Below are 21693 nucleotides of genomic sequence, written 5' to 3'. Positions count from 1 at the left end.
CTACTCTACCCTACACTACACTACTCTACTCTACACTACACTACTCTACTCTATTCTACACTACACTACATTACTCTACACTACTCTACTCTACACTACACTACTCTACACTACTCTACTCTACTCTACACTACACTACTCTACTCTACCCTGCACTACTATATTCTACTCTACACTACTATATTCTACTCTACAATACACTACTATATTCTATTCTACACTACACTACTCTACACTACTCTACTCTATACTACTCTGCATAACACTATTCTACACTACTCGACTATACTCGATAATACTCTATACTACTCTACACTACTCTACATTACACTACTCCACTATACTCCACACTGCACTACATTACTCTACACTACTCTACTCTACCCTACACTACACTACTCTACACTACTCTACTCTATTCTACACTACACTACTCTACTCTACCCTGCACTACTATATTCTACTCTACACTACTATATTCTACTCTACAATACACTACTATATTCTATTCTGCACCACACTACTCTACACTACTCTACTCTATACTACTCTGCATAACACTATTCTACACTACTCGACTATACTCGACAATACTCTATACTACTCTACACTACTCTACATTACACTACTCCACTATACTCCACACTACATTACTCTACATGACTCTACACTACTCCACTATACTCCACACTACATTACACTACACTACACTACACTACTCTACTATACACAACACAACTCTACTATACACAACAATACTCTACTATACTCTACACTACATTACACTACACTACTCCACTATACTCCACACTACTCTACTACACACTACACTACTCTACTATACACTACTCTACTAAAATCTACTCTACACTACATTACTCTACTCTACTATACTCTACACTACTCTACATTACACTACTCTACACTAGGCCACCATACTCTAAACTACTCTACTATACTCTTCACTACTCTACTATACACCAAACTACACTACACTACTCTACCCTACTATACTCCACACTACATTACACTACACCACACTACACTACTATACTATACACCACACTATTCTACTATACTCCACACAACATTACACTACTCTACTATACTCTACACTGCTCTACTTTACACCACCCTACTCTACACTACTCTACTATACTCTACACTACTCTACTTTACACTACACTGCTCTACTATACTCTACACTACTCTACTATACGCTACACTACTCTACTATACTCTACACTACTCCGCTATACTCTACACTACTCTACACTAGTTGTTCTCTGCTCTCATCCATCGCCCGCCCTCTGAGCCCAAATGAGAGGCTTTGGGGATAGATGTCAAACCACTTATTCCTCCACTACAAAGCCAAATGCTCAGCTTGTGTTATTGGAGATGTAATGTAATGTGTAATATTCAATTAACAACCAAACAGAATGGATATGTCCGTACACTGGAACTGATACCATCATCATTGTTGAATATTCAATTAACAACAAAACAGAATGGATATGTCCGTACACTGGAACTGATACCATCATCATTGTTGAATATTCAATTAACAACAAAACAGAATGGATATGTCCGTACACTGAAACTGATACCATCATCATTATTGAATATTCAATTAGCAACAATACCCCCCTGGGAAAAAAATTAAAAATAACATCATATGATTTCATGAAACAATGCTTCTTGCTATGAAGATGAATATATTATTCTATTCTATACTACTCTACTCTACACTACTCTATTCTACACAACTATACTCTACTCTACTATACTCTACTCTACCTCTACTATACTATATTCTACTCTATTCTACTCTACTCTATTCAACTATGCTCTACTCTACCCTACTCTACTCTACACTACTCTACTCTACTCTACTATGTTCTACTCTACTCTCACTACTCTACGCGACTCGACTCTACTCTACTCTACACTACTCTACACTACTCTACTATGTTCAACTCTACTCTCACAACTCTACTCTACTCTACTATGTTCTACTCTACTCTACTCTACTCTACTCTACTCTACTCTACTCTACTCTACTCTACTCTACTTTACTATATACTACTCTACACCACTCAAATCTATTCTACTATACTCTATTCCACACTACTCTATTCTACTCTACACTACTCTGCATACCACTATTCTACACTACTCGGCTATACTCTACTATACTCTACACTACACTACTATACACTACTCTACATTACACTACTCTACACTCCATTACACTACACTACTCTACTATACTATAATCTATTATATTATATTATACTCTACTATACCTTACTCTATTATAATCTACTGTATTCTAATGTATGTTGTGTTGTTAAGTTGTAATGTCTCTCTCTCAGCTTGTGTAAGGGAAGGACCCTGTATTCGGTGGTCAGGGATGCCAAAGTCATCCTGGATGTCAACAAGACCAGACAGATCGCCCAGGAGATGGTTAAGGTACTGTGATGTTTTTAAGACTCATTACCTTAACAACATAATCAATGTGTTGGAGACTGGCTGGATCATTCAATCAATCAATTTCTTCTACAACAATATTGGTCACAAAATATGACTCAGTCTAGACTCGCAATTAGTTATGTTTGTGTTGTTTTCAGGGAATGGGCTATCTTCACGCCAAGGGGATCCTACACAAGGACATGAAGTCCAAGAATGTTTTCTATGACAACGGCAAAGTGGTCATCACCGACTTTGGACTCTTCACCATATCTGGGGTTCTGCAAGCCGGCAGGTTAGTACTTACTGTTGTACTTTACATTAGAGTACAGTAGAGTGCAGTACAGTAGAGTAGATGTGCTGGGATAAGATACATAGATACATCTGTTTAAAAAAAGCATAAGTAGGAAAACAAAAAGAAACCAATAGAAAGGAGCGTGTTATTATAACCCCACCTGCTGTGATAGTTATATTACTGCAGTGATGATTATACTCTTTAGTGGTTCAATTGCCTGTATTATCTACAAAATTATATGGATCGGTGCTAATCTCTATTTAATCTGTCTCCCTGAGAGTGATTAATGTCTATCTCTGCTTTCTTCTGCCGCTATGCTGAAATGACTGCTCCCTGAAACGACTGCTCCCTGAAATGACTGCTCCCTGAAATGCCTGCTCCCTGAAATGCCTGCTCCCTGAAATGACTGCTCCCTGAAATGACTGCTCCCTGAAATGACTGCACCTTGAAATGACTGCTCCTTGAAATGACTGCTCCTTGAAACGACTGCTCCCTGAAATGACTGCTCCCTGAAATGTCTGCTCCCTGAAATGCCTGCTCCCTGAAATGACTGCTCCCTGAAATGCCAGCAGCCACATGTTTCACACAGCAAGGCATCTTAATAAATCTTATGTTAATACCTATATATGGAGCAGCTTTACAGGCGTTATCAACATGTTCAAAGGAAGTGTGTGTGTGTGTTTTGCTTTCAAAAACACTGCGAAGTATGTTTTCTTTGTCTGTTTAGATTTTGATTGACATATATGGTGAGACGACACCAACTGCTATAATTGACTGATGATTAGATTTGTCATGATGGATGTATTTCCATTTAATTGGCCACATCAATTAAAAATCTCCAGTAGGTATGAGATGTGTTCCTGCTATTGACTGTGAGACGATTACATGTGCTATGTACTACTAATTATTATAATCAGCCGGCTTCCCAACGAGAGGTATTGCATAGTGTGTTTTCAACAAGTTTCTACAACATAGTTGAAACGTGGTGTTACGTAGGAGTGCATTTCAACACCATGGATGGAAGAGGGTAGGAAAAGTGTATGAGATGAGTCACTGTTTATGTCAAATGAAGATGGATGGTTTTATATTGGCATTCTTAACAGCTCATTAAAACCTGATGCCTCTTCTAAATAAATGCTGAAGTGTTACTGTAGACAGATATGCAATCCTGTAACATGATGCAACATGCACCTAGATCTTATACAGCCTTATCCAGTCTATCGTTAGTTTCCAGTGTAGCCAACTGCCATTTAGGTTTGCTCTGGAATCAATACTTTGTATAATAGTATAGTCATTTACTCAACCTGGTCTCAGAGCATTTCATATCATTCTGTACGTAAATCTGAGACCCCCCATTTAGTATGATATGTTACGTTTGTATGGTAATTATTGATTTGTGGATGTCCATCACTCATTTCATGTGATATGCTACGAATTACAATTCAAATGATATGTTACGAATTTGCAAAACATATGATATGTCACAAATTCTAGCTAGGTGACTAGGCAGCTAATGTTAGCTGGCTGGTTAACGTTAGCTAGGCTAGGAGTTGGGGTTAGGGTTAAGTTTAGGAATTAGGTTAAAGGGTTAGGGGAAGGGGAAGGGTTAGTTAAAAAGGTTAAGGTTAGGGGAACGGTTAGCTAACAAGTAGCTAAAAAGTGGTAAGTGGTTGAAAAGTTACCAATTAGCTAAAATGCTAGAGTTGTCCGTGATGAGATTCAAACTCACAACCTTTAGGTTGCTAGACGTTTTCATTATACACCACCCACCCTACTTTTGTTTTTTGACTTAAGTAACCATCTGTCTAATGTAACCATACCAAACGTAACATACGGTATCATACTAATTTGAGCGTCCCAGATGTACATTTACTATGTTACGTCTAGTCAATGAGACCAGGCTGGTTGACTAGACAGAAGCAGGAGCCAAACAGAATGTGTGTATGGACACAACATCTAAAGATTCTAACAGATCAAAAAATATGTGATTCACTCTTGATTGTGTTAGGATTGTTTTAAGGAACTGTTGTTCCTGCAATGCCTAAGAGAGAAAATCTGGAGAGTTTTTTTGTTGTTGTATTTCCTGTTGTGCTTTTTGACTTGCAGTGTACAATGTTTTCAAAAGCCTCTATTAAATGACTATGTACCAATGCTCACAATGGCCACACTAAGGCTTACTCTTTGTCAGGTTATCATTTCATGTTTTTGGCATCTCTCTGGATGATAAGAAAGCCCCCCAAAAATGATTGGGAAAATAATCAAAATATGTTTTTGTTGCTGTTCTTGAGACGTCCCATCCTCCACCTGGCTTCTGATTAAATCCTCATAGTTGTCTGGTATTGTCGTCAATACCCAGAAGCCTCTATTTCAAAGTTGAACACCTAAATTAATTTCTGGGAACAAATAGCTAGTTGCGAGATGGTTAATCTAGCTTCAGTAGTTGTGACTTGTTTATGTTGTTGTTTATTTTCATTGGCAGGCAAGACAGCTTGCTAATAAACAGGTCTGACAGAATGACAAGACAAACATTTACCTACCGCCCCTCACTCTGTCACAGGGGTCGTGGAATAGAGACCAAGACGCAGCGTGGATAGTGCTCATTCTTAATCTTTAATGAAGACACTTTAACCAAAAAACGACCAACAACAGTCCCGTCAGGTACAACGACTAAAAGGGAAAACAACTTCCCACAAACCCCAAAGGAAAACAGGCTGCCTAAGTATGGCTTCCAATCAGAGACAATGAAAGACACCTGCCTCTGATTGGAAACCATACATGGAAAAACAACACATAGAAATAGAAAACTAGAACACTCCCACATAGAAACAAAAACCCCAAAAACCCACACAAAACAACCCCCGGCCACGCCCTGACCATTTTACTATGGCAAATGACCTCTTTACCTGGTCAGGATGTGACACACTCTCAGCAGGAACGTTATGTTGTGGTGGAGTCAGGAGTGTGTGTGTGTGTCATACAAACAGGAGTGATTCAAACACACATGAGGATATGTAGATGTCTGAAATGTCAACAATACTGGGCCTCTACTAACTGGCGGTTGAATAATCAGCCTGTTTTCATTTAACCAGGCTAGTCAGTTAAGAACAAATTCTTATTTACAATAACAGCCTAGGAACATTGGGTTAACTGCCTTGTTCAGTGGCAGAACGACAGATTTTTACCTTGTCAGCTCGGGGATTCAATATAGCAACCTTTCGGGTTACTGGCTCAGCGCTCTAACCACTAGGCTACCTGCCGCCCCTGGTTAACTCTTTTTTTTGTTAGGAAAACTTCCTCACCTACCAAAGCCAACCCTCAGAATGATAAATTATCATTATCACCAAGAGAAAACAAACAACGCCCTGCATATTTATCTTCATCATTCAATAAGAACTACAGTGGGTAGCTAAATGAGTTTCATGACCATCAGTTTCATGACTCAACGTGTTGTTGCGTGCATCATGATGAAAACTGATGAATGAGTGGACAGATAGCAGGTCCTTTGGATGGATATACCCACAGTAGTGCAATGCAGTGCTGTGTGTTATTGCAGAGCTGCCAGTGTGCCTGTCTATTTGACTGAGTCAGTGAGCGCTCAGGATGCATTATGAAGTAGTTGAGAATGTCAGAAGGGTTGTAGTCTATTTGATTTGATTTGATTTATTAGGATCTCCATTAGTCGACACCAGTGGTGGCAGCTAGTCTTACTGGGGTTCAACACATAACGGAAAAGATATTACAGACAAAATACTTTACAATTTACATACATGAACATGTAGTGTGTTTGTGTGTGCCTCTATCAGTTACACATACATGTCAGTACATACACACAACAAGTAGGTGACATGGGGGAGAGGCATTGTGTCATGAAGTGTTGCTTTATTTGTTTTTTGAAACCAGGTTTGCTGTTCACTTGCACTATATGGTCCTGTGTGGCTCAGTTGGTGGAGCGTGGTGTTTGCAACGCCAGGGTTGTGGGTTCGATTCCCACGGGGGACCAGTACGAGGAAGAAAAAAAAAAGCATCTATGAAATGTATGCATTCACACGCTCTGGATAAGAGCATCTGCTGAATGACTAAAATGTAAATATAGGATGGAAGAGAGGTCCATTCACTCATGGCTCTGTATAATACTGTACGTTTTCTTGAATTTGTTCTGGATCTGGGGACTGTGAAAAGACCCCTGGTGGCATGTCTGGTGGGGTAAATTTGTGTGTCAGTGCTGCGTGTAAGTTTACTATGCAAACAATTTGGAATTTCCAACACATTAATGTTTCTTATTAAAACAAGAAGTGATGCAGTCAGTCTTTCCTCAACTCTTAACCAAGAGAGACTGGCATCCATAGTATTAATATTAGCCCTCTGATTACAATTAAGAGCAAGACGTGCTGCTCTGTTCTGGGCCAGCTGCAGCTTAACTAGGTCTTTCTTTGCAGCACTTGACCATATGACTGGACAATAATCAAGATAAGATAACACTAGGCCTGCAGGACTTGTTGTGTGAAGTGTGGTGTCAAAAAAGCAGGCAGGATCACTGGACAGATAGTAGCAGTTCCAGCAACTGATGCCAACCGAGTCGCGGGATCCAAACTCAAAAGGTAGCTAGCTAGTAACCAAACTTTTTCAATAGACTTTCTATCAGGTATCAAGGTAGGACCCAGATGCAGACCATGTCAAAGTAACAATGTTTATTACAGCCACAGGGGCAAAGGTACAAGACGGCAGGCAGGCTCAGGGTCAGGGGCAGGCAGAGTGGTCAGGTGGGCGCATACAGGGTCAGGACAGGCAAGGGTCAAAAACCAGGCGGACGAGAAAAGAGAGACTGGGGAAAAGCAGGAGCTGAGACACAAAAACGCTGGTTGACTTGACAAACAAGACGAACTGGCAACAGACAAACAGAGAACACAGGTATAAATACACAGGGGATCATAGGGAAGACGGGCGAAACCTGGAGAGGGGTGGAGACAATCACAAAGACAGGTGAAACAGATCAGGGTGTGACACTTTCAGAACTTTCCAAAACAACAAACTTCCCAAAACAACAAACCCAGAGAGAGAGAGAGAATGAATGAAAGAGAGAGAGAAAAAGAAAGAGAATGAGAGCGAGGGGGAGAGAGATGGGAGAAAGAGAGAGAGATAGGAGAATGAGAGCGATAGAGAGATAAGAGAGAGAGATGGGAGAATGAGAGAGATGGAGAGATAAGAGAGATGGGAGAATGAGAGAGATAGAGAGATGGGAGAATGAAAGAGAGAGAGATGGGAGAGAAAGAGCGAGAGAGTCAAGAGATGGGAGAGATAAAGAGAGAGATAAAGAGAGATGGTATGAACATGGTGGAGAGAGAGAAGAGAGCCTGACTGAGCCATCAGGATTTAGACTTTCTAATGGGGTGTGATGTGATCCAGCAAGATGTCTCAGGGTGCGTTTGGGGTGAGATGTCATCCAGCAAAATGTCTCAGGGTGCGTTTGGGGTGTGATAACATCCAGCAGGATGTCTCAGGCTGCGTTTGGGGTGAGATGTCATCCAGCAAGATGTCTCAGGGTGCGTTTGGGGTGTGATGACATCCAGCAGGATGTCTCAGGGTGCGTTTGGGGTGTGATAACATCCAGCAGGATGTCTCAGGGTGCGTTTGGGGTGTGATAACATCCAGCAGGATGTCTCAGGGTGCGTTTGGGGTGTGATGTCATCCAGCAGGATGTCTCAGGGTGCGTTTGGGGTGTGATAACATCCAGCAGGATGTCTCAGGGTGCGTTTGGGGTGTGATGTCATCCAGCAGGATGTCTCAGGGTGCGTTTGGGGTGTGATGTCATCCAGCAGGATGTCTCAGGGTGCGTTTGGGGTGTGATGTCATCCAGCAGGATGTCTCAGGGTGCGTTTGGGGTGTGATAACATCCAGCAGGATGTCTCAGGGTGCGTTTGGGGTGTGATAACATCCAGCAGGATGTCTCAGGGTGCGTTTGGGGTGTGATGTCATCCAGCAGGATGTCTCAGGGTGCGTTTGGGGTGTGATAACATCCAGCAGGATGTCTTAGGGTGCGTTTGGGGTGTGATGTCATCCAGCAGGATGTCTCAGGGTGCGTTTGGGGTGTGATGTCATCCAGCAGGATGTCTCAGGGTGCGTTTGGGGTGTGATAACATCCAGCAGGATGTCTCAGGGTGCGTTTGGGGTGTGATAACATCCAGCAGGATGTCTCAGGGTGCGTTTGGGGTGTGATAACATCCAGCAGGATGTCTCAGGGTGAGTTTGGGGTGTGATGTCATCCAGCAGGATGTCTCAGGGTGCGTTTGGGGTGTGATAACATCCAGCAGGATGTCTCAGGGTGCGTTTGGGGTGTGATAACATCCAGCAGGATGTCTCAGGGTGCGTTTGGGGTGTGATAACATCCAGCAGGATGTCTCAGGGTGCGTTTGGGGTGTGATAACATCCAGCAGGATGTCTCAGGGTGCGTTTGTGTAGATGGGAAAGAAAAGGACAGATTCACCCTTGACACAAAACGCTGCCTTCCAGTTGTTTTAGATGTCTCCTAGTGTGTGTATGAACTACTGGAAGTATGAATTATGAGTTTCAAGTAAACAATAATACTGTATTTAGATCATGATAACAACACAAAAGTAGCAGAAATGTATAACCCCATAATGCTTTATCTGTATAGGGATGATATTAATTCATTCTGAACAATTAGAACAAAAAAAATGGTGGCCATAAACTTTGAGAAAACTATGAATGACCACACACCGTTCCGCATTCAGACTGTTGTTGACTTGTCTCTATTCTGCAGCCGTAGAGAGGACAAGCTGAGGATCCCCAGTGGGTGGTTGTGTCACCTGGCCCCTGAAATAGTCTCTCAGCTCTCCCCGGAAACAGAGGAGGACAAGCTGCCTTTCTCCAAACAGTCAGATGTCTTTGCTTTCGGGTGAGTACCGCTACGTTGCAAATGGTACCCTATTCCAAAGGTAGTGTGCTACTCTCGATCAGGGCCCATATCTCTCTGGTTAAACGTAGTGCACTATTAGGGAATAGGATGCCATTTGGAATACACTATGTGTCCCTTGCCACTTCTCTTATGTTGTGAGGAGTTGTTCAGGAGCCTCTTCACTCTCTGTCCAGTTTTCATTGGATTTTCAGGCCCGATTGTATTGACTTGAATTAAATTGAATAAACTTTATCCCACTAGGGGAAATTGGGTTTGTCACTAGCAAGACAAATACTATAATGTTTATTTTATTTTTTTGTTATCCCTCTGAACCATTTACCATCTCTTCCATCTTTCCTCTCAGCCATCTTCCATCTCAGCCATCTTCCTTCTCATCCATCTTCCCTCTCATCCATGTTTGGAATGGTTATAATAAAATGGTAATAGCGGCTAGAATGGTTATAATAAACGAAAAGCCAGGAGTTTTCCAGTCTACCTGACCTAACCAAGAAAAACTCTAGTACCTTAGATATAACACTGACCCTAGTTATAACTGACTCTAGTTATAACACTAGTTATAACACTGACCGTAGTTATAACACTCACCCTAGTTCCAACACTGACCCATAGTTATAACACTAGTTATAACACTGACCCTAGTTATAACACTAGTTATAACACTGACCCTATTTATAACACTCACCATAGTTATAACACCGACCCTAGTTATAACACTGACCCTAGTTATAACACTGACCCCAGTTATAACACTAGTTATAACACTGACCCTAGTTATAACACTGACCCTAGCTAACACTAGTTATAACACTCACCCTAGTTATAATACTAGTTGTAACACTGACACTAGTTATAACACTGACCCTAGTTATAACACTGACCCTAGTTAACACTAGTTATAACACTGACCCTAGTTATAACACTAGTTATAACACTGACCCTAGTTATAACACTAGTTATAACACTGACCCTAGTTAAAACTAGTTATAACACTGACCCTAGTTATAACACTAGTTATAACACTGACCCTAGTTATAACACTGACCCTAGTTATTACACTAGTTATAACACTGACCCTAGTTATTACACTAGTTATAACACTGACCCTAGTTATTACACTAGTTATAACACTGACCCTAGTTATTACACTAGTTATAACACTGACCGTAGTTATAACACTAGTTATAACACTGACCCTAGTTATAACACTACTTATAACACTGACCCTAGTTATAACACTGACCCTAGTTATAACACTAGTTATAACACTGACCGTAGTTATAACACTCACCATAGTTATAACACTGACCCCAGTTATAACACTAGTTATAACACTGACCCTAGTTATAACACTGACCCTAGTTATTACACTAGTTATAACACTGACCCTAGTTAACACTAGTTATAACACTAGTTATAACACTGACCCTAGTTATAACACTGACCCTAGTTATTACACTAGTTATAACACTGACCCTAGTTATAACACTAGTTATAACACTGACCCTAGTTATAACACTGACCCTAGTTATTACACTAGTTATAACACTGACCGTAATTATAACACTAGTTATAACACTGACCCTAGTTATAACACTAGTTATAACACTGACCCTAGTTATAACACTGACCCTAGTTATTACACTAGTTATAACACTGACCGTAGTTATAACACTAGTTATAACACTGACCCTAGTTATAACACTAGTTATAACACTGACCCTAGTTATAACACTAGTTATAACACTGACCGTAGTTATAACACTCACCATAGTTTTAACACTGACCGCCGTTATAACACTAGTTATAACACTGACCCTAGTTATAACACTGACCCTAGTTATTACACTAGTTATAACACTGACCCTAGTTAACACTAGTTATAACACTAGTTCTAACACTGACCCTAGTTATTACACTAGTTATAACACTGACCCTAGTTAATACTAGCTATAACACTGACCCTAGTTATAACACTAGTTATAACACTGACCCTAGTTATAACACTGGCCCTAGTTATTACACTAGTTATAACACTGACCCTAGTTATAACACTAGTTATAATACTGACACTAGTTATAACACTGACCCTAGTTATAACACTCACCATAGTTATAGCACCGACCCCAGTTGTAACACTAGTTAAACACTGACCCTAGTTATAACACTAGTTATAACACTGACCCTAGTTATAACACTGACCCTAGTTAACACTAGTTATAACACTGACCCTAGTTAGAACACTAGTTATAACACTGACCCTAGTTATAATACTGACCCTAGTTATTACACTAGTTATAACATTATCCCTAGTTAACACTAGTTATAACACTGACCCTAGTTATAACACTAGTTATAACACTGACCCTAGTTATAACACTCACCATAGTTATAACACTGACCCCAGTTATAACACTAGTTATAACACTGACCCTAGTTAACACTAGTTATAACACTGACCCTAGTTATAACACTGACCCTAGTTATTACACTAGTTATAACACTGACCGTAGTTATAACACTAGTTATAACACTGACCCTAGTTATAACACTACTTATAACACTGACCCTAGTTATAACACTGACCCTAGTTATAACACTAGTTATAACACTGACCGTAGTTATAACACTCACCATAGTTATAACACTGACCCCAGTTATAACACTAGTTATAACACTGACCCTAGTTATAACACTGACCCTAGTTATTACACTAGTTATAACACTGACCCTAGTTAACACTAGTTATAACACTAGTTATAACACTGACCCTAGTTATAACACTGACCCTAGTTATTACACTAGTTATAACACTGACCCTAGTTATAACACTAGTTATAACACTGACCCTAGTTATAACACTGACCCTAGTTATTACACTAGTTATAACACTGACCGTAATTATAACACTAGTTATAACACTGACCCTAGTTATAACACTAGTTATAACACTGACCCTAGTTATAACACTGACCCTAGTTATTACACTAGTTATAACACTGACCGTAGTTATAACACTAGTTATAACACTGACCCTAGTTATAACACTAGTTATAACACTGACCCTTGTTATAACACTAGTTATAACACTGACCGTAGTTATAACACTCACCATAGTTTTAACACTGACCGCCGTTATAACACTAGTTATAACACTGACCCTAGTTATAACACTGACCCTAGTTATTACACTAGTTATAACACTGACCCTAGTTAACACTAGTTATAACACTAGTTCTAACACTGACCCTAGTTATTACACTAGTTATAACACTGACCCTAGTTAATACTAGCTATAACACTGACCCTAGTTATAACACTAGTTATAACACTGACCCTAGTTATAACACTGGCCCTAGTTATTACACTAGTTATAACACTGACCCTAGTTATAACACTAGTTATAATACTGACACTAGTTATAACACTGACCCTAGTTATAACACTCACCATAGTTATAGCACCGACCCCAGTTATAACAGTAGTTATAACACTGACCCTTGTTATAATACTGACCCTAGTTAACACTAGTTATAACACTCACCCTAGTTATAACACCGACCCCAGTTGTAACACTAGTTAAACACTGACCCTAGTTATAACACTAGTTATAACACTGACACTAGTTATAACACTGACCCTAGTTATAACACTGACCCTAGTTAACACTAGTTATAACACTGACCCTAGTTATAACACTAGTTATAACACTGACCCTAGTTATAATACTGACCCTAGTTATTACACTAGTTATAACATTATCCCTAGTTAACAATAGTCATAACACTGACCCTAGTTATAACACTAGTTATAACACTGACCCTAGTTATAACACTCACCATAGTTATAAAACTGACCCCAGTTATAACACTAGTTATAACACTGACCCTAGTTAACACTAGTTATAACACTGACCCTAGTTATAACACTAGTTATAACACTGACCCTAGTTATAACACTGACCCTAGTTATTACACTAGTTATAACACTGACCCTAGTTATAACACTAGTTATAACACTGACCCTAGTTATAACACTGACCCTAGTTATTACACTAGTTATAACACTGACCGTAATTATAACACTAGTTATAACACTGACCCTAGTTATAACACTAGTTATAACACTGACCCTAGTTATAACACTGACCCTAGTTATTACACTAGTTATAACACTGACCGTAGTTATAACACTAGTTATAACACTGACCCTAGTTATAACACTAGTTATAACACTGACCCTTGTTATAACACTAGTTATAACACTGACCGTAGTTATAACACTCACCATAGTTTTAACACTGACCGCCGTTATAACACTAGTTGTAACACTGACCCTAGTTATAACACTGACCCTAGTTATTACACTAGTTATAACACTGACCCTAGTTAACACTAGTTATAACACTAGTTCTAACACTGACCCTAGTTATTACACTAGTTATAACACTGACCCTAGTTAATACTAGCTATAACACTGACCCTAGTTATAACACTAGTTATAACACTGACCCTAGTTATAACACTGGCCCTAGTTATTACACTAGTTATAACACTGACCCTAGTTATAACACTAGTTATAATACTGACACTAGTTATAACACTGACCCTAGTTATAACACTCACCATAGTTATAGCACCGACCCCAGTTATAACAGTAGTTATAACACTGACCCTTGTTATAATACTGACCCTAGTTAACACTAGTTATAACACTCACCCTAGTTATAACACCGACCCCAGTTGTAACACTAGTTAAACACTGACCCTAGTTATAACACTAGTTATAACACTGACACTAGTTATAACACTAGTTATAACACTGACACTAGTTATAACACTGACCCTAGTTATAACACTGACCCTAGTTAACACTAGTTATAACACTGACCCTAGTTATAACACTAGTTATAACACTGACCCTAGTTATAATACTGACCCTAGTTATTACACTAGTTATAACATTATCCCTAGTTAACACTAGTTATAACACTGACCCTAGTTATAACACTAGTTATAACACTGACCCTAGTTATAACACTCACCATAGTTATAACACTGACCCCAGTTATAACACTAGTTATAACACTGACCCTAGTTAACACTAGTTATAACACTGACCCTAGTTATAACACTAGTTATAACACTGACCCTAGTTATAACACTGACCCTAGTTATAACACTGACCCTAGTTATTACACTAGTTATAACACTGACCCTAGTTATAACACTAGTTATAACACTGACCCTAGTTATAACACTGACCCTAGTTATTACACTAGTTATAACACTGACCGTAATTATAACACTAGTTATAACACTGACCCTAGTTATAACACTAGTTATAACACTGACCCTAGTTATAACACTGACCCTAGTTATTACACTAGTTATAACACTGACCGTAGTTATAACACTAGTTATAACACTGACCCTAGTTATAACACTAGTTATAACACTGACCCTTGTTATAACACTAGTTATAACACTGACCGTAGTTATAACACTCACCATAGTTTTAACACTGACCGCCGTTATAACACTAGTTATAACACTGACCCTAGTTATAACACTGACCCTAGTTATTACACTAGTTATAACACTGACCCTAGTTAACACTAGTTATAACACTAGTTCTAACACTGACCCTAGTTATTACACTAGTTATAACACTGACCCTAGTTAATACTAGCTATAACACTGACCCTAGTTATAACACTAGTTATAACACTGACCCTAGTTATAACACTGGCCCTAGTTATTACACTAGTTATAACACTGACCCTAGTTATAACACTAGTTATAATACTGACACTAGTTATAACACTGACCCTAGTTATAACACTCACCATAGTTATAGCACCGACCCCAGTTATAACAGTAGTTATAACACTGACCCTTGTTATAATACTGACCCTAGTTAACACTAGTTATAACACTCACCCTAGTTATAACACCGACCCCAGTTGTAACACTAGTTAAACACTGACCCTAGTTATAACACTAGTTATAACACTGACACTAGTTATAACACTGACCCTAGTTATAACACTGACCCTAGTTAACACTAGTTATAACACTGACCCTAGTTATAACACTAGTTATAACACTGACCCTAGTTATAATACTGACCCTAGTTATTACACTAGTTATAACATTATCCCTAGTTAACACTAGTTATAACACTGACCCTAGTTATAACACTAGTTATAACACTGACCCTAGTTATAACACTCACCATAGTTATAACACTGACCCCAGTTATAACACTAGTTATAACACTGACCCTAGTTAACACTAGTTATAACACTGACCCTAGTTATAACACTAGTTATAACACTGACCCTAGTTATAACACTCACCATAGTTATAACACTGACCCCAGTTATAACACTAGTTATAACACTTACCCTAGTTATAACACTCACCATAGTTATAACACTGACCCCAGTTATAACACTAGTTATAACACTGACCCTAGTTATAACACTAGTTATAACACTGACCCCAGTTATAACACTAGTTATAACACTGACCCCAGTTATAACACTAGTTATAACACTGACCCTAGTTATAACACTGACCCTAGTTAACACTAGTTATAACACTCACCCTAGTTATAACACTGACCCAGTTGTAAAACTAGTTCAACACTGACCCTAGTTATAACACTAGTTATAACACTGACCCTAGTTATAACACTGACCCTAGTTATTACACTAGTTATAACACTGACCGTAGTTATAACACTAGTTATAACACTGACCCTAGTTATAACACTAGATATAACACTGATCCTAGTTATAATTAAGTGATAATGCCCTCGAAGCTGGTGTTTGGAGGATATATTGGCACGGATGTATTTTGGCTTGAGACTGTCTCGAGCCGGCAAACCTTGCCAATATATCCTCCAAACACCGGCTTCGAGGGCATTATTACTTTGTACAACGGGATACCAACATATTAAAATAATGATTTACATATTTTAATTAAAAACTTTATTTTGATGAATTTATTTATACTATTTCATCCTTCCACAAGATATAGTCCCGACACAAATCTAGGGTTGCTACCCAAGCCGGCTAGTCGTTCGTTCTATTGGTTCGTTTGCCAGAGACGCGACCCAGTCGTTCAGTCTTTTTGTTTTGTATCTATGGGCTCGACCCAGTCATTTGTTCTAAATGTCCATACACAAGCCAGTATGGCAATGTTCTTATCCATTGCTTGCTAGCTAGCCACCTACGTCTAACTTACAGTCACATCAAACTGTGTAGTCTGAATAACAACAAGTAGCTGCATTTGCATTTGTTTGAGCTGTTTTCTAGTGACATTTATTTAGATACATCCCATAACAATGAGCTAATGATGCATGATTTCACCTGGCATAGAACATGTGCTCTCACGTCAGAACACTGTTGTTCAGAGGAGCTAGCCAACAACACAGATAAAACAGTTACTTCAAACTGAAGCTGGAAAGACTGCAGACTAGCTGCATAGTTTTCTATTGACATTTCTTTGTATATATCCATAAAAATTATACTGATTCATGATTTCGACTTGCTGAGAAAAGCTGCTTGCTGCATCCCGACTCCCGACACCTACACGTTCATTACTATAGGACAGCTGGAGATAGAATTTCAATAGCCTACTGAAACAATGTGGCAAATGTCAGAGAGACACACAACAAGGTTTATTCAAAATCTCTGCTATTTAAAACCAATTGCTAGTTTAAAAGAAATGGGAGAAAAGATTTAGAGTCTTTTTACAGTGGAGATCAAGTTTTATAAATTGTCTGGCTGGGCTATAACACTGACCCTAGTTATAACACAAGTTTTAACATTCCATGCTCTGCCATTCCTTGCCTTCTATTTTTTATCTTCTGTGATCGTCACAGACCCCTTTGCGTGGGCGGACCCTGCACTGTTGACTCCTAACACAATTGCATTTTCAGATGTCCTCCCATATGGAGGGCCTGTCACTGGATCAGTCTGAGGGGAAGGGACGCAGTGCTCACATACACACTGGATGGGCCCCATATGGCACGCTATTCCCAATATAGTGCATTACTTTTAACCAGAGCCCTGTGGGAATAGGGTGTCATTTGGGACGCAACCGGTGTCCATCTGGCCTGTTGGTGCCTTAGTGTTATCTAGAGGTGACCCCTAGAGCTGTTGTACATATTCAGCAATTCTCCATGTGTTTTTTTTTTCTGTCTTGGCCGACTGCTATTTTTATGCTACTCAACCCTGGTTGTTGACATGACAGTGGAGAAAATGGCTGCTCATAATGCAAAGAGAGGATAGTGTGACGATGTTGAGGAAGTGTACTGTATTAAATGGACCTAACAGGTTTGATATAAAGTTAGTACCTCAGCAGCAACCTTGTGGTCTGTCAGACTCATTGTCGGAGCGTCTATAGCTTTTCAGTGTATTCCGGCAAGCACAACAGACATACAGCATAGAGATGCAGTTTTAGGTATTAAACCTGGTTTGATACCCCTTGTGTGTGGACGTCTGTTGTTGTATTTTGTCATAATCTCACCGTAATAGGAAAATATTACATACACACATCCAATCTCCCTGAGCAGGTGCTGAATAGGAAAACAAATCAATTAATTGTGAAACGTGAGACTGCACAGTGAAATCTATGCTGCCGTGTCATTGATGGTATCATAATGTTAAATGTCTAAACCATGGGATATTTCACACATCTGCCCCCCCCAACTGATTCCCCCCCGTGCTGTGTCTGTCTGCAGCACTATCTGGTACGAGTTGCATGCACGTGAGTGGCCTTATAAGAACCAGCCAGCAGAAGTTATCATCTGGCAGGTGGGCAGCGGAATGAAACCCAATCTCACACAGATCGGCATGGGCAAAGAGATATCGGTGAGTGTTGCCCATTTACAGCAAACTGTACCACACCTACTGACTATTTTAAATTTAACCTTTATTTAACTAGGCAAGTCAGTTAAGAACAAATTCTTATTTACAATGATGGCTCCCGATCACGTCCGGATGTGATACAACCTGGATTCGAACCAGGGACTGTAGTGACACCTCTTAATTTTTATTTTTTATTTTTTTATTTTACCTTTATTTAACTAGGCAAGTCAGTTAATTAAGAACAAATTCTTATTTACAATGATGGTCTTGCACTTGCAAGGCCTCTCTTGCACTGAGATGCAGTGCCTTAGACCGCTGCACCACTCGGGAGCAGGTAGAAGTTGCTCACTAGTTGTAGGTGAACATATTCTAAGTCCATGGTTAAAGATACTGTATATTCCTGAGTAAGGTTCTTCATAGTAGTGCAGTGTTAACTTTCTTTCTTCACATAGCTAAACACCACACACCTGGTTGTTTCAGGTCTGATCTGTGTACATATCAATTTACAGGTGTTCAGAATGAGCATCCTCATACATATCAATTTACAGGTGTTCAGAATGAGCATCCTCATACATATCAATTTACAGGTGTTCAGAATGAGCATCCTCATACATATCAATTTACAGGTGTTCAGAATGAGCATCCTCATACATATCAATTTACAGGTGTTCAGAATGAGCATCCTCATACATATCAATTTACAGGTGTTCAGAATGAGCATCCTCATACATGGAATGAGACTAAATCCTGTACACCTGTCTGGGATGTTTTTTTGTTGTTGTTTTTTTTGTCCTGTCCTCAATTGGCTGTTTCTTATTGGTGTTTTCTGAACCACTTCACAAAATAATTTCTCTCACAGGGAAAAATACTGTTATTTGAATCCGGTGGCATTTGTCCATTTGTCCAGTTCTCCACGCAGGTCTCTTTCTCTCCTGTTTGTCCTGTGTGTGCCTGGCTCTCTAAACGGGGTCTGTTCTGGATCTCCCTCCCTAGGACATCCTGCTCTTCTGCTGGGCGTTCGAGCAAGAGGAGAGGCCCAGCTTCTCCAAGCTGGTGGATCTGCTGGAAAAGTTGCCAAAACGGAACCGCCGCCTTTCCCACCCAGGGCACTTCTGGAAGTCAGCTGAGTATGTCAAATGAGATTAAAAAACAAGAAAGTAAACTTGCCTAGACTATGTATCCTCATGGTGTGTGTGTGTGTGTGTGTGTGTGTGTGTGTGTGTGTGTGTGTATAGGTGCAGTTGACCGTGACCCTCTGAACCTAGACTTCTCAACATCCTCTGAACTCATATTTTGGGTTTGTTGTTTAATCACATGGAAGATGTGTTTTATTTCATTACTCAAATGACCTGTTCAGTTTGTTGGTTGGTTTCTTTATTCTGGAATGTATTTTTCTCAATGTCACTTGTTTTAATTAGAGTTTTTTTGTGTGTCATGTCTCACTTCATTGTGTACGGAAAATGCATCAGAATGAACTAGTTTTTAGAATGAATGTAATTATGTAATGAATTATGAAATGTACGTTTTTAAGTAATTGTCTCGCCATTTCCTATCTGTCAACTGTCTTTGTCATTTGACAGTGTACCTCATGGTCTCTTGTGTTTGTGTTCTCTACATCTTAGTCTCAAAGCTTTATTTGAAAGTCATTATTCACTATTGAATGTGAAGACTCCACTCCTGTCACTTGTAGGGCTGGATGATACTTCAGTACATTGGTAAGAAACTGTTCTGTGCTTTGATTATTGCCTGTGAACACCGTTGAGGATGCGTAAAAAAAATAGCATCCAATTCCCTACACGGACCTGTCAAAAACGTCAAAGGTAGTGCACTAGATGGGAAATAGGGTGCGAGATGTTTGAACAACAGCCTTTTTTCTCATCTCTGGGCCATTCAGTAGAAGACCTAGACTGACTGACTAGAAATCTCTCACACTAGTGTGAAAACGCTGACACTTCAAATGTATCTCATTACTTAGTAGAAATGTGCTTCAACACATTGGACAAATGCTGTCACTGAGAAATAGGTGTATAGTGGTTACTTTGGTGTTTTAACGCAGAAAAGTTAAAAAAAGAGATGTATAGCCAGCTAGCTAAGGTCACTACCTACGTACGTTAATGATGACACAATCGATTCACTTCAGGAATTTGTCAGCCCTATAATTGACAAAGCACTTTCTGAACAGACACCATGACACAGTCTAGTAACACGACTCTGTCCATGACCTGGCCTTTTCTATCATATATTTCACAGCGATATTTGAAATCTAAGCTAGCTAGAGTGCAGTCAGACTGTGGAAACCAGTGTCTCAGTAAGAACTGTAAAGCTACTGCCATGGGCTCTGTACAGCCATGGCTTAGATGCAGACAATCCAATCCTGTATAAAGCCCTTTCTACAACACTATATTATACAGTAAAATATGTTGGAAATGCATACAAACAAATTGCTGCTGTTTTTTGGAGTACATCTGTCTATTTTGGAATGACTGGAATTCAGATATTGTACGTGGGTCATTTATATTTGTACTGTTTACAACTTTTAAGCGCATGAAATGGACTACAAAGGATCTATTCTCGTTATTACGATACAAAGTTGACTCTTTCAGCTCTACATTAAGTATATGATCACTGGGGTATTTTCTGATGGAACTGTTGTCAGCGTAGGACCACCAAACAATATAGTTATAACAGTTAATAAGACTATACAGCCTGCTTTGTAAAAAAGGAAATGTTCAAAAGCGATGTTTAAGAGAATGATTGTAATATTATATTTGCACAGTATAATTGTGAAGAGAAATACCTAATTGTGCTGGAAAAAAACTAATCAACAGAAACACAAATCAACATTTAGTGAAAAGTGTACAGTGGCTTGTGAAAGTATTCACCCCCTTGGCATTTTCCCTATTTTGTTGCCTTAAAACCTGGAATTAAAATAGATTTTTGGGGGGTTTGTATCATTTGATTTACACAACATGCCTACCACTTTGAAGATGCAAAATATTTTTTATTGTGAAACAAACAAGAAATAAGACAAAAACAGAAAACTTGAGCGTGCATAACTATTCACCCCCCAAAGTCAATACTTTGTAGAGCCACCTTTTGCAGCAATTACAGCTGCAA

General features: G+C 39.3%; 1 protein-coding gene across 1 annotated transcript in view; it reads left to right on the top strand.

Moving 5' to 3' along the window:
- The window catches only part of LOC106579819 (kinase suppressor of Ras 2), a 123113-nt gene extending 103397 nt beyond the window's left edge, over window positions 1-19716 (top strand). Inside the window, 5 exon segments of the mRNA XM_014160020.2 lie at window positions 2376-2472; window positions 2631-2764; window positions 9543-9677; window positions 18450-18579; window positions 19570-19716. Of these exon segments, the coding sequence (XP_014015495.2) occupies window positions 2376-2472; window positions 2631-2764; window positions 9543-9677; window positions 18450-18579; window positions 19570-19716 (643 nt within the window).
- Window positions 19717-21693: the final 1977 nt, after the last annotated feature.

The sequence above is a fragment of the Salmo salar genome, chromosome ssa20, assembly GCF_905237065.1.
Source record: "Salmo salar chromosome ssa20, Ssal_v3.1, whole genome shotgun sequence".
Lineage (NCBI taxonomy): Eukaryota > Metazoa > Chordata > Actinopteri > Salmoniformes > Salmonidae > Salmo > Salmo salar.
Note: the sequence above shows the minus strand (reverse complement) of the source record. Positions and strands in the feature narration are given on the sequence as shown.